The sequence below is a fragment of the Trachurus japonicus genome, chromosome 19, assembly GCF_045865225.1.
Source record: "Trachurus japonicus isolate A0001 chromosome 19, Traja_1.0".
Lineage (NCBI taxonomy): Eukaryota > Metazoa > Chordata > Actinopteri > Carangiformes > Carangidae > Trachurus > Trachurus japonicus.
The window spans coordinates 13,510,317-13,525,503 of NC_140925.1; the positions used below are offsets into that span (position 1 = coordinate 13,510,317).

Sequence of the window (15,187 nt, forward strand, 5' to 3'; positions counted from 1 at the left end):
TGCCACACAGGTGCGTTTGAGAAAAGCTGGAAATATCGGCCTCCCAGTTTGGTCATGAATATTTTCATCTCGCATGATTTGGAGTATTAGACTAGCAGGAAACCCCCTGGACCGCTGTTTACAGCTTTCAAAAAAAAAGTGATGATGAGAGAAATATCTGCTTTTTGTGTATGAGAGTTACTAAGCAAACTGAGGGTGAACACAGACAAGGAAGAGAAGATTAAAAAAAGAAAAAACCCGTTCCTTGTGCAACTCTAAGCCGGGGCGTTGCTGTGTTGCTATCCGGTATCAAACAGATGTGTCGCCTGGATGCACAAACACACTCCACCAACAACAACAACATCCAATTATATGTAAACTTTATTGCCAAGAAAAATAATTTACATCTGTGACAAAAAACAACTGCACATAAAAAATAGAAATATGTTCTGTACAAGTTAAAGACAGCTTCTTCCTCTGTGCACAGCCCTTGTGTTTACTGCGGTGCAGGGCTTTTCCCTGATTAAGAAACTGTCTAGACTATCATTTAAAAAAAAAGTGACTTTAGTTCATAAGCTCAAGGTTTTCAGTCTTTTTTTTCGTTTTGAAAGCAGCACATGGAGGGAGTCTGTCCTTCAACGGCGGGAAAGCCAGACGCCACCTGTGAAAAAAGAGAGAGAGAAATCAAATAAAAAGACATTAAAGTAATGATGGAAATGAATGCGAAGGGAGGAGAGATGCTCAATTATCTGGGAGACGAGAGGGGAGATGTAATTGCATTTAGCCTCCCTGTGTCTGATTGAAAAGTGGCCTTTGCTTCAGAGATGTTTGGGGCGGATGGGGATATCTGTCTGGTAGAGTGACTCTGATAAGACATGAAACATGATAAATAAGATAATAGGACATGAAACGATTTGGGAAAATAACCTGCGCCTTTGGAATTTCAATAATATTAATAGCAAACATTTAAGGACATGTCCTGTGATAATGGAGCACAGATATGCAGGGGTAACTGAAGTTGGAGATGTGATTTTAGGGACGTCACGATTACTGTCTGGTGATTATCACGATTTTTATGCACCGATTAATTTCACCAAACTATGAATGTGTAAAATCAAACAGTTTGTTTGGAAGGAATAAGTCTTCGTCTGCCAAACTTAAACAACTCGGTCACATGTTACACAAGTGATAACACGCAGTTGTTGTGTAATGTGTTTTCGTTCCGTACTGAGAAATCTTTATGATTAATTAACCGTGCCGTTTCATACTGCGGTAATTCATGAAATTAAGTAACCGTGACAACCCTACTCATGATGAAAAATAAAGTCACTTTACGATCTGTATTCTGACCAACTCCTGTCTGTCCATGGTCAAATCTGTAAGGCTGCAACTAATGACTATTTTCTCAGTTTTCTCATTTACTCTATTAGAAAAGTTGATATTAAATTTGGTGTTTTGTGCAGTTGTTGATTCATTTTCTTTCAACTGACTGAACAATTGCTCAGTCATTTCAAGTTCGATTTGATCGTCTGCAAGAGAGGACAGTTGAACATTTGGGAACTTTGAATAAGAAATGACAAGGAACTGGCAAAGAGCATCATAACAAAACACTGTTGTAAATAGTTTTGCAATCACGTATTTATATAAAAAAATATATATTTCTGCTTTCTCCACAATAAGGTTTTGTTATTTTACCGTAAAAGCTTTTGAACAGTAAAGGCTGGCAGGCTGAGAATGAAACCAACACGGAAGCACCAAATACTGCAGTTCCTCTCCTGACCACTAGAGTGTGTCTCCAACAGTGAGTCAGTTTCCATCGACTCGTGTTAAAATGACCTTTAAAGCAGAAGTAAGCGATATATTTGTGTTAATATAAGTCTTAAATAGTTATATCTTCTGACAGCAATCACTTACATAGAGTGTTTGGTCTGAAACACGGGTCTCTCAGTCACTCTGCTCTGCTCTGAGCCAAGGAGAAAACTTTTCTCGTATCCTACAGTTTTTATCCAATGAGGAGAGAGAACGGCATGAAGGGCTGTGTGTGCAGCCAAGGGATGCGCGTGAATGTGGTGACGTAGGGACGAGGACTGTTATGGTGCGTTCAAGGCAACTCGTAACTCGTGTTTTTCCGACCTGTGAAGTCATACCAGTTCGATCTGGTACGAGTTCACGGGTCGGAAGTTACGAGTGGCCGTTATAGTGACTTTCACAGGTAAAACAGGTCGGAAAAACACGAGTGGGTTGCCTGAAACGCTACAAAATCGTAAGTTGTGACATGAAGCTGTAATTTACAGTTTAAAAGCCTGCCTGGAACGCAGCATTAGCCAAAACGACCGGATCGCTTACTTCTGCTTTAACTTTACAGCAGAAATAAACATGTTTACAGCCTGGAGCAGAAACAGTTGATTTCCTCCTTCGTGACAACTATGAGGCCACTTATTTACACTGGACTAAAGTACATACAACTATGTTGAAACAGACATTAGAAACTAACATTACTTCTGTCGCATCAGCTATTTAGGTTTATGTAGGTGCAGCAGTGCAAAGTGCAGAGTGGCTTGGTGGCAGAATACATCCTGGAGGGTGAGGTGGCTGACACAGTCTCTCAGCCTGTTACACCGCTGGTCTCATGATCTGTAACACCTGATCCTGCTCAGCGAAAGAAAAGAAGCTCCTTCAGGAAATCATATGGGTGTCAGTGAGGACAGGGAGCCTAGCTTAGCACAAAGACTGACCACTGTGTTACAATGTCCATACATCCCTAACACCATGCTCAACACCTTTAACCTCTCTGGTTTGGCTACCACATGGTGTCTTGGTTATTTAAGTTTTAAATCTGTGCAGTGTCTCTTGTTAACAGTCAGTCGTGGAGTGAAGGAAATTATTTCTACATTAACATCGGAGCTCTTGATGTGCACATTGTATCAAATGTCTTCCCTGAGGTTTGAGCTAAAATAGAACTGAAACACTAATGAATTCATGATTACCTGCTCCCAGCTGGGAGCAGTCACCACAGAACACGAAAACAAGCAGGCAAGGCAAACATCTCTTGGTCCGGATGCAAATCTAATGTTACACAACCGTTAACCACCATCTTTCTTGTTCTTTAAATCTGAGCGCTTCGCAGTTCAAACGCTTATCTGTGCCACCGTTGAATCTGATAAACATTTATGACTCATAATTGATACAGGCAGGCGCACGGCTGCTACAATGGCAGTGTTGTCTTTAGGTGGAGGCCTGTGTTGGCTGCAGGTAAGTCCAGCAGTAAAAACCCATAAAACTGCTCTGCGTCACTGCTGTAGAAATACAGAGGCCCAGTTTCCTCAATATGACTACGCCCTCTTACATTATTTTTAACGAGCAAAAACAGCCTGCGAAACATTAGTGTCCCAATTCTAACAGCATGGCCCCTCTTCAACTGGTCCTGTTCACACTGATTCATGAATTAGAAAAAACTAAAAAACTGTTAATTTTTGACTGTGAGTGAATCAAAGTCCTTATATTCTGCCATTATCTACTATAACGTAAGTATTCATTTCTTGGACAGAAACACTACAGTTTAACTACAGAATAACGTCGCCAAATCGCCGTTTATGGTCAGAACTACGACGGTATCTGATCGTCTTCAAACCTCTGACTTTCATTCTTGATGAATGAAAACATTCTTGGCAAATGTTTTTGCTTTCGTCCGTCTTGCGCCCATCCAAGAATTTTACCATGCGCACGGAGGCTCATGGGAAATACATAGAGTAGTGTCATAACACTTCACTTTCCAAAATTCCTCGTTGTCCCTTTAACTCTACTGGGTTACATTTTGTCCATCCACTGGACCCTTAAGCAAAACGTCAAAACATTTGAACTATTTCTTACCTTTGGTGTATGTTATTGAATATGGTCTTGTCTGGAGCATTTGACAGTTTAATGGCCAAATGATTCATGAATTAGTCAAACAATCAGCAGTTTAATCAATAATGGCAATAACTGTTAGCTGTGGCAATAATTAGGACACATCAAGTAGTGATGTATAGTCTTACATTGTGCTGTTCGAAAGTCCTTTCCAGCCTACATACAAAATCTATTTAATACTATTTGCATTTGATTTAGAATGTGGTGTGTTGTGACCTAAACTTGTCTTAAAATTATTTAATCTAAGACAGATGGTTCCTGTGCTCAGGAGTGGTATATCCAGTGTTAAGACCCCAAAAGTTCCAAAAACAAAATGCAACATGACCTCAATTCTGTCTGCGGTGGCTCCCGCCCTCCTCCCTGTGCCTCTTTGTCTCAGTTAAGTTACAGTAAAGAACCGGCCTCATTGTTCTCTACTGTGTTTGTTCTTTTGGCCACGCCATTTCACACAATTCCATATCTCAAGATCATTAGCCAGGTTAGATAATATAGGAATCAGGCTGGGGACCATTAAAGTTAACTATGTGGAACTAGTGGATGGAGGGAATGTGCATGAAGCAGACTTTATGATCCCTGCCTCTGATGGCAGAGTGATGGGCCTGGTCGTACCTGCACCTATACCCACCACACTCCGTTCCACCGGATCAATAAGCACTGCTGAGTTCCATTAAAATGCAATTGCGCCTTTTGGCCCCAAAGGCTGTCTGGCTTGCCACCCAGTTACAAGCAAACTGACGGCTAAAATAATGCCGAGCTGTGAAGGTGAGCTGAAACGGTCAGGCTCATTAATTAACAGCTGCCACGGGCCACTGAAGATCTTTTCACAGCAGCCGGGGAAAGGGGAAAAAAATTAATTATTATTACAGATATTCATGAGCAGAGTGAACTGGCAGGGTCCTTGGGGGGGGCAGGGGGTAGGGTGGGGAGGGGGATCAGCCAGCGCTCGTGTGAGGGCACCCATTCCTCAAGATCCGGCTCCACTGTGGGTGTCATCTGATCTTTGACAATAATGTGAGAAATTTCATAATTATGGTTGGGGTGAGAGCCTGGGGGAAGGAGGAGGAGGAGGAGGAGGATGAGGGGCTGCCATGCCAACGTGCATTACAAATAACAAAAGGATGCCAACGGTAATGATGAAAGAGCTACAGCTGTGGCAGTGAGCAGCTAATGACATGCAAAACAGCAGCAGACTGGCAGGAAAGGTCCAAACAGGGGGGAATGCACTGAATATTTATGTCTTTCAATTATGACTGTTTGTGTTATCTGGGGGTGTAACAGGTGACAGTGTCAAGAGACTGGGTGTGTTTGGGGACATGGGCCCTCAAAGTCTCAGCAGCAGTGAGTACATTACAGTAGTGTGATAGACTGGAGGAGGATGGTGAGAGTGAGGATTAGGATTAGCGCACAGTTTTTTTTTTTTGGTCGTTGTATGTTTTTGTTGTTTCCACTTGTCTTGTAGCCTATTGACATCACATAACCTTCGTCTTGTGTTAGCGTTCATCTACCTTTTGTTCGGGTCGGGTTTGACCCGAGTCTTAAAGCAGAAGTAAGCGGAATATTTGTGTTAATATAAGTCTTAAATAGTTATATTTTCCGACGGCAATCACTTATATAGAGTGTTTGGTCTGAAACACGGGTCTGTCAGTCACTCTGCTCTGCTCTGAGCCGAGGAGAAAACTTTCCTTGTATCCTACAACCTTTATCCAATGAGGAGAGAGAACGGCATAAAGGGGCGGTCCTCTCTGTGTGTGCAGCCAAGGGATGCGCGTGAATGTGGTGACGTAGGGACGAGGGCGGGGACTGCTAACTCCATTGGCTGACAAGAAGTTAGACAAAACGACCGGATCGCTTACTTCTGCTTTAAAGGTCCAGTGTGTAAAATGAGGGGAAAACAGTGACATCTAGCATTCTGATTCTATTATTTATCTATTAAATAATTCTGTTGTTTATTTATGCTCTCTGGTTGGCTGGATTTTCCATTCCGTACAAACATGGCGGCGCAAGATGGCGACACTCTCTAAGCAAGACCCTTGCTAAAAGACGAATAATAAGGCTATGAAAACCAAATGGATTTTGTTTTATAGCGACTATACACTCATACAAATATATTCATTGGTAGTATATTCAGATTTTGCTAATAAACCTTGACAAATATTAGCCTACACACTGTCCCTTTAAATCAGATGTAAAACACACAAAAAACAAATATTTGTTTCTCATCTCTTGGTTACGTTGTTAGGCTTCCTTATCCATGAAAAGGTAATTAGTTTTGCACTTATGATTTCAATTTTAACTCTAATTTTTGTTTTTTATCGTTATAACCGGGTCAAACCCGACCCTAATAACACAAATGTCATAATTTTAACCAGAACATTTTAGAATTTTGTGGGGGAAAAAAAACGTTTTATTTTGTCAAAATAAAAGTTCCTGACAAAGTCGAAAAGCCTTTATGCAATCAACAAATTTGTGTGGTACTTTGTTTTATGCATTAAAAACCTAAAAACGGGTCAGTGGTGACCCTAACACAGAGGAAGGTTGATAAATAATAATAATTTAAAAAAGGAATACGCACCATGTCCTGTCAGAGCAGCCTCTCCGCTTTCTCCTCCGCTGCCCGCAGAGCCACGTCCGAGCTCCTCAGCACACCGAGCTCCACGTTCTTATCGGCTGGAGACGGACACTCGCCTCCTCCATCAAACCCTCTGTTGACGTGACCCGACCCGTCTTCCCAGGTGACCCGAGAGGCTCCGCGCACAGTCCCGTTCCCCACCTCCTTCCCGTTCCCCATGCTCTCCTTCATCTTCTTCTCCTTCTCCTTCTCCTTCATCTTCTGCTGCTGCTGCTGCTGCTTCTCCTCCCCGGCTTCCAGGCGCTTCACTCCGCTCTTGGACAGCCTCTCGGACAGCTTCCTGGCCCAGTGCGTAAAGCTGATGTCCAGGGGCCCCGGCCGGTCCTCGCCGTACAGCTTCACGTTCCCGGTGTACCACAGGATCCACCACACCAGGCTGAGGAAGATAATGAGCGAGCCCGTGTAGATGAGGAAATCCCCGTAGAAGCGACCGTCCAGGTTCAGGTTCCCGAAAATCCCGACCAACAGCACCACCAGGCCGGCGGCATCGAACAGCACCGCGATGAAGAACAACGGCGCACAGTTGCCCACGCAGCTGTGGGCCATGTCCTACCGGAGGAGAGCCCAGAGCCCGAGTAGCGGCACCGAGCGGCTTCTCTTGTTTTTCAGGACGGCACATTTCCCCCAAAGTCGCACCTGTGCGGCGTTCACCTGTGAACAGGCCCCGCCCTCCCGTTCACGCGTCATCCCCCCTCTGTATCCAGTGGGCTCCCAGGGGCCGCACATGAATAGGCTATGCTGCCTTCAAATGCACAACGATAATGTCAGATTTCAACGGTCTAGCGTCTCTCTGAGGCAACGAAACCACCGGAGCTCCCTAATGGACTCGGGTTACTCTACTCTGGCTTGAGCTGAAAACCTACAGAGATCATGAAAATATATTTTAGGGAGAAGTTTTCTGTTTTAGGGTTTTCCCCAAAGGAAAAAAAAAACCTCTGTGTGAACAGGGCACATGATCCCTGTAGTGTAGGAGTTCCCTGGGTATATTTTGTTACCACCAACAAAACTTGAATCATGTGCAATGACAATAAAAATATATCTGTTCTATTCTATTCATGCTGAGTCAAACCCATAGCCTACTCTAGTAGAGCTGATTACATTTGACCGGTCAGTGAGTCTATAGTCCTGTCACAGATCGTAAAACTTAATGGACTTGTTTTTATTGTGGTGGTCAGTCTTGATGAATGAATCAGTGTAGTATCAGAATCAATGTGGGACATGACCTCACTGTCCACAGTTGTAAGTACAGCCATGTATAGGTAGCTAGAAGGTTAGGATGTGCAGAGCAGTCTAACTGACACTCCTACATTACACTGCAGTGCAGGTGTGTTCATCATGAGGGAATAAAGTGGAGCTATCCTGAAGGTTATGAAAATAAGAAAAACATCTTTGTTGTGTGTCTGTCTCTCTCACTAACTGATAGACTTAAAGGAATAGTTCACTCAAAGTTGAAATTTCACTCATTATCTACTCACCCTCATGTCGACTAAGGGCTGGGAGAAGTTTCAGAGTCCTCCGTGCCTTCTCTGAGTCACAGGGGGTCTCGGCGTAGCAGTGCATGCCAATATAACGGTTGCAAATGGATACCAACTGTAACAAAAAGACACACCAAAAAACATCCAAATACCTCCATGCTGCTCGTATGTAATGTCCGTCTTGTATTGAAGCCCCGAAATGCGAAATTGTTCCGAAAAAAAATTATATAAGTCTATATTTCAAGCTTGTTTGTAACGGAAGCTCCTCTTCCTGGTCCGTCCAAATTACGAAGACAGTTGGTATCCATTTGCAACCGTTATATTGACATGTACTGCTACGCCGAGACCCGCTGTAACTCAGAGAAGACACGGATAACTCTGAAACTTCTCCCAGCCCTTAGTCAACATGAGGGTGAGTAGATAATGAGTGCAATTTGAATTTTGAGTGAACTATTCTTTTAATGGCTCTTCACTACATAGTTTTAACCAAGACATTGATGATCCAGTTTACTCAGTGGTTACTACTTACTACACCCACCTACAGTGTGACCTGCTGGTCACAGAGTGTCTCCACCGGAGACACTGGAATTCAAAGTAGACTCCACTGAGTGTGTATTATAACACTGATAGAGGTATCAAATCAAACCAGATGTTGTTGTTTTTATTACATACATTCTTCCTCCTTCCATCTCCAGTGTTTACAGCTGAGTTGGAGATGTGGGTGTGCTGTGCCAGTGGCAGCTAATATAACTGCCAGCTCCAGCCTTGATAAACCCTGATAGAGTCAGTGTAGTTCAGACCTCTCTGAAGCAGCTCCAGCTCATTCACTGTCCACAGATTTACTGCATTAGTCTGGAGATTGAACCCCTGACAATTTGTCCACACATGCAATGGGTTATGTAAGAGCTGACCTGAAACATAAACCAACAAAATTAGTCATTTTGATTGGAATAAACTGCTGTTCTTCATTTTGGGACCTAAAGATTATCAAAATCAGGGGTCTTCAAAGATTTTCAGGCCAGGGACCCCCAAACTGATGAAGAGATGGAGTAGGGACCCCCTATAAAATTGTGTTTTACATTAAACTGGGCCAAGTGCCATTTATAAAGCTATTCAAATAATACTGTACACAGGTTCTTATATTAAACATACAGTATAGGCTACAGGTACAGTGAGTAGAGGGGCGTGCCACTGCCATTTATAAACAGCCCTTGTTGCCAGTATCAATCTCTGCCAACTGCATGGTAATCATGCAGACAAGCTATTGAAATTGTTTTTTTTATTTGTAATGTGGAAACCAAAAAATATTTTAAAAACTTGTCTAATCAACCAAAAATTTTGCGACTCCCCTGTAGTACCTCTGCAGACCCCCCAGGGGTCACGGACCTCCTGTTGAAGACCTCTCTAAATACACTAAAGATCCTAGACAGTATAAAGGTAGATGTCCATGTGTAGTGTGATTATAAAGCAGCTCTAGGTTCTATATTAATACTGTGAAAGTATCAAAGTCTCAGTCCACAGAGAAATGCACACAGCCTGTATTCAGAAACTGGACCTTAAAACCAACCATCAGGACTTCTGTTCTTTTTATAAGATCACTCAGAAACACTCAGCAGCCACTGACCTGTTGTTACTGCACAGAGCTGCAGAGCTGAGAGATATATAAAACTACAATGTTGGTTTTTAGTTCTTAAAAAACACAACAATATCAAATATGTACCACTCAAACATAGGAGAAAAAGAAAAAAAACAGAACTTTTAAAACTCCTAAGTTATACTAATAACACGTAGCCTATTAAATCTCTCTCCCATTAACACATTAAACTCATGCCTCGACAATGTGATAGCCCACATTGTGTTTGCAAATACATCTGGGTGTGTTGTAAATATGTAGAATTGCTTTCCTTTCATCACTGGCGCTCTCTGAGGAGAGGATCCATGCAGCAGACATGTGTCATGAATTTATTAAAACTGACAAATGTGGGACACAAGGAGTTAAAAGTGAAATTACTGTGGGAGAATTTCCAGCTTCCTCAGCTGCCATGGCTGTAAGTAGGCTGTCTCTGGCTGCCGAGAGGATCTGTGTCTAATGTCATGTCAACACATGAAAATATTCATCCTCTGCTCACAGTGTGAAATGCACACAAGTCAGAAGGAAATAAAAAAAACACCCTCCCTTAATTTGGTTGTATTTTTACCCCTTCTGCTCGACTGTATGTGGTTGTCTCTGTGGTTTCCCATAGCACTTGAAGGCAGCAGTGTTTTGGCCTTTCATATGTCTGAATGACACAGAATTTCCCCTGCAGCCCTCCGCAGCCCGACTCAGTGACCCCCACAACACCTCCATGATTCACGCGGGCAGCAGGCGTACTGACACTGAAACCTAGTTACAGTGTGAATGATTTCATGACTGATTAAGCTCCATGATTAACTGGAAGACACGGCAGATTACATGGATTTCCTTCACCGAAGTCCTTCATGGCTCAGAGTGATCGCTCTGCCATATGTAAGGCATCTGCTGCAGAGAACCAAAGAGAAATGGGATGAAATGAAAGGGAATGGTGGTGTCTTTGTCTGAGCCAGCAGAGGGAGAGAGAGGATTACTACAGAACTACAGTAACTGTCCAAATCTGAAACTAACCAAACAGCTCTACTGTTTGGGTATGGCTACAGTGAGATTGAGTAATTTTGAACAGTGTGTGCAGGGATGCATCTGCCAACATTGTATCACTGTGTCTGTTCATATTAATTTGACTGCTAGAGGGCGCCAGTCATCTTTAGAAAGCATCTCAACCTGCTCACAGCACTGCACTGTAAAAACACTGTACCGCTCAACCTGCAGCAATAAAGCTACAGAAAATGACAGATATATCTCAGTAGCTTCATCCACCAGCCATTATCCCATCATTAATAAAGCATGTATGCATGCATGCACGCAAAGACATGGACATGCACGAGAAACATCATAAGACAATCAGTATTTAAAATCATCATTAGTCAAAATGACCTTAAAGACCCAAAAGAATAATCTATTACAGTAGAATCTTTACACACACACACACACAACCCTTCTGGGACGATACTGTGTAATCTATAAAAAGAAAGGATGATAACAGAGAAAAGGCACCAGTCAACAAACTGCATGATTATAACAATCCGATTTCTAAAAATATTTATCCCCTTTCTCCTTTTTGAAGGTGAACAGTGAAACTCATTTTCTCCAGTGAGCGTTTCATTGCTTATGATAAACTAATCAGGGAAAGATATTAAAAGACAATGAGAAGCTCACAAAATAATCTGCCAAATAACTTGTTTGTATTTTCTCATGCATTAAAATGAGTAATTATAGATGCATCTGTTGTGTCAAGGGGCGCATTTGTTCTTTTTTTTAACGAACACTTGTTTTAACCATCTCCACCCTCTCATGTGCTAGAACCACTGACAATTCAAAATCTATAAGTTTTGTTCGAACCACCTCCAGTTTTCCTGACGTCACATACAAACATATACAAGTCCAGCTGCCGAGATATAGCCGATTAAAGCTGAACTGCAGGCTCATACTTAAAGGGATAGTTCACCCAAAATTCAAATTTCACTCATTATCTACTCACCCTCATGTCGACTAAGGGCTGGGAGAAGTTTCAGAGTCCTCCGTGCCTTCTCGGAGTTACGGAGGGGGGGGGGGGGGGTGGGGTGCAGCAGTATTTGTCCATATAATGGTTGTGAATGGTGCTCACTTTTCTTTGTCCAAAAAGACACACCAAAAAACATCCAAATACCTCCATACTGCTCGTCTGTAATGTCCCTCTTGTATTGTATTGAGAAATTGTTCCGCCGGTCAGTGCAAATCACTTATTTAATTTTTTTTGGAACAATTTCTCATGTCGGGGCTTCAATACAAGAGGGACATTACATTCTCCCAGCCCTTAGTCGACATGAGGGTGAGTAGATAATGAGTGAAATTTGAATTTTGGGTGAACTATCCCTTTAAAGAAAACGTCTCCCTGAGGTTAAAGTTCTAAGGCTGAACTGGGACCTGCCTACTAATATAATATTATACAAAGTGTGACAGACATTCAAATGAGTATGAGCACAGTAGATGAATTTTGTGAGAAATACGAAGATGCTAGATTAGCAAGAATGTGTGAGTCTGTGCTCTGACATACTGAATGGTGGACTGATGGACTGATGCTCCTGTCTTTACTGTACACAGGCCGGCCGCTCCACGATATCTCTGAAATCATCACACCAGAATATCAAAAAGCCATTCTTTATATAATCGGACGAAAGACAGTGAGTCTACATGGTGAAATTCATGCCTAAAAAAGGGTTGAAATCTCAAAAAATGACCTCTGCAACAGTGTTATGGTGAATACTGTAACAGCTCTCAGCTGCGATACTGGCTGTATACCTCAGTGTGAACATCAGCTTGGTAATGCATACTAATTTGTTCACCTAGTAGGCAGTATGCAGTGTATAATCACTGAGTATGTAGTAGGCAGGATGTTAGTAGGCGGTTCACAACACATTATGCATTAATACACTGCAACACAGGGATGCTGCTGTATTTCCCTGAGACATATTGAGACACTGTGGTGGAACAAGCTGGGCCTTCTTTACTGATTTGTAGTTGTCATAGTGATAAATATGACATATAAAATTACCTTTAACTCTTTACTTTTCAGTTGAAAGAGAAATGTTTCGGTAATTGACAATAGATCATATTAGGCTACTATGTGCAATTTAAATGGTGCTTACAGTAACAAAGCCAAAGCAAATCACTGGAGAATGCTTCAGAAACCACAGCAGTGCTGTACAATAGATTTACACAAGTGGAGAGACGTAGTTGATAAGAGACTAATAGTTAAACAGTTGTTGTAGGAAGTAAAATTAAAGCAATTATAAAGCAGCTAAAACAGAGTATAGACCTGCAGGCCATGTGATAATTCTGTTATTTCAAAAACATTAATTAGTGGATCCTTGATGAGCAGTTGTCAAAAACTCTTCCAAGCTTTAAAACATTTTGCTGCAGATTATGATCATGTTTTTTTAATGACTCTATGGTTTTGCTTTTGAAGATTTTTTGATTTCACTCAGTCAGTGGCTGTACTTTCTCTTACATTTGCAGTTTATTTGAAGACGTGGATGAGGCAACGGGAAACAGCTGTGGACGTGAGTCAGCGCATATTAAACATACTGATGTTAAAGGGCAAGCACAAAAAAAATCTACTCTGACTGGTTGTAGCTATATGATAAACTAAACCCTGGGGTGGTTTAAAGAGGTGGAAACAAACCAAATAAAATTCTCTTTAAAAATGATGCCTGAGAGACATTTGCTCAAACTTGTTTTTCCTCTGCTCTCCCTGTGTAGAGGAGCTCACTCACCCTCCACCTTTTTCTTTAGGAGGAGATGCCGGAGCTTGAGGGTCACTGCTGAGCACGGCGAGTTCAGTTTAGCTTGCAAAGGGCTTCAATGTGGTGAAACTGATAGATCCTGGTTGATCCTGGTTCTATTTCATTATTCAGCTCTCATCACCGCTGCCCGCGATTTCATGGTAGTGTCACCATGTCATTATCTGAGCCTCTGTGATGTGTCAGTGATGGGGAACCTGCTTTGCAGTAACCAGTGACTTCACACTGCAGCAAAGCTACCATGGGGAGATATAGTTTTGTAACTGAAGATACTCAAAAAAGGTTGTTAAAGTTGAACTTTTTCAATCATGATACAAAGTCATGACACAATATGTAAATGTAAATGTACTTTATTTATACAGCCCTTTACAACAATCCTTTCGGTGTACCAAAGTGCTTTACAGCAGGTAATAAATAAAAAGAAGAATAAGTAAAAACAATTAAAACAATAAAAAACAAAACAATACAATACAATACAATTCGGTCACGCGCTGCCAAAAAAAGGCCACTCTGTCTTTATGAAACATGATGTGCAAATGAGTGGTGGTGAGGTGTTCTGAGGTGACACATGTATTTTAATACCTACTTAATAAACCAAACAGATAAAAATCCTAAAACTGGGTGAAAATAGAGAAGGAGCCAACGCTTCACTAAACACTAAACCACCCAATGAAATAATAGAGGGTGCGCTTATGTCAAAACTCTCCAACAACTCATCCTCCATTGTCTCCCTGCATGGTTGAGCACCAGTACTTGCTAATATTAGCTCATCTATGACATTTATTTGAGCAATGCAACACTGGAAATGAAAAGGAATGCTATCTCTTGCCCAGTATTAGTTATATAAACTAAACCCTCAAATGTTTCAGTTAGAAACTAACTCACATTAATTGGCTAAACAGTAACAAAACACAAAAATGCATAAGTTTGACAATCAGTAAGGGAAATTGTAAGCTATATGCTAACATTAACGTCCATGTAGAAACTTGACACGATCTCATTCAAATACTCTGAAGGTACAACTGTAAAGTTTAACCCTGGTCCATCAGCTGTTTTTGGGAGAGTGCTGGAGTTTCAGCTCTGCTTTTTGCTGAAATATGGCTATGATGATTCTTCCTCAGGCTGAGATTCAGAAGGATAACGTTGTTGCTGTGCGACTGCTCTGCCTTCATAAGAGTCAGGATGAAATAAAGGGGTAAAGGGGCTTGATTACAACAGAAAGGCAATATTCAAATGAAAGTGAGAATCATTGCTTTCCTTTTATGACTGGATGAGTTTACTACTTGAATCATTGTGCACATATGAATGTAGCTAAAAGGCCAGCAGGTACAGAATGGTGTTAAACTAAGTTATTAGTCCAACAGTGAACATCATCCTTCATAGTGTCAGTGGAGGACATGGCAGACAAACAGACAGATAGATGGACAGAGACAGACATTTATATTTACATACTAATTGTTCCACAGGCTAAAGAGTGAATTTGCCTGTGACGCCACAGTGAAGCTGCAGATACATTATGAAGTGCAAAGACCCCTTCACCTTGGCAGTGTTGGATAACTTAGGAAATGCTTGCTTTACAAACCAAGACCCTGGAGATTGCATTATAGTGTAGAATCAATCAGCGAAGACATGTAGCGCAGAAACACTTTATCTGTGCCAGGAAGAGGAACGGCTGGAGAGTTAAACCTTCATCTCTTCCCTTTGAACAACTTCTGGATCTGAAGGAGCTGGAACTGTATTAAATAATTGAGAGTTGGAAGGTAATTGAGGACATAGATCAATAATA

General features: G+C 41.7%; 1 protein-coding gene across 1 annotated transcript; it reads right to left on the reverse strand.

Annotated features, from left to right (window-relative positions):
* Window positions 1-342: 342 nt before the first annotated feature.
* On the reverse strand, window positions 343-7,159 carry LOC146967597 (uncharacterized). The gene is made up of 2 exons (XM_085761816.1): window positions 6,458-7,159; window positions 343-640 (listed from the first exon to the last, which is right to left on the reverse strand). Exon 1 carries the CDS (start codon window positions 7,058-7,060, stop codon window positions 6,467-6,469), a length of 594 nt encoding a protein of 197 aa, XP_085617942.1. The 5' UTR covers window positions 7,061-7,159; the 3' UTR covers window positions 343-640; window positions 6,458-6,466.
* Between the last annotated feature and the right edge of the window lie 8,028 nt (window positions 7,160-15,187).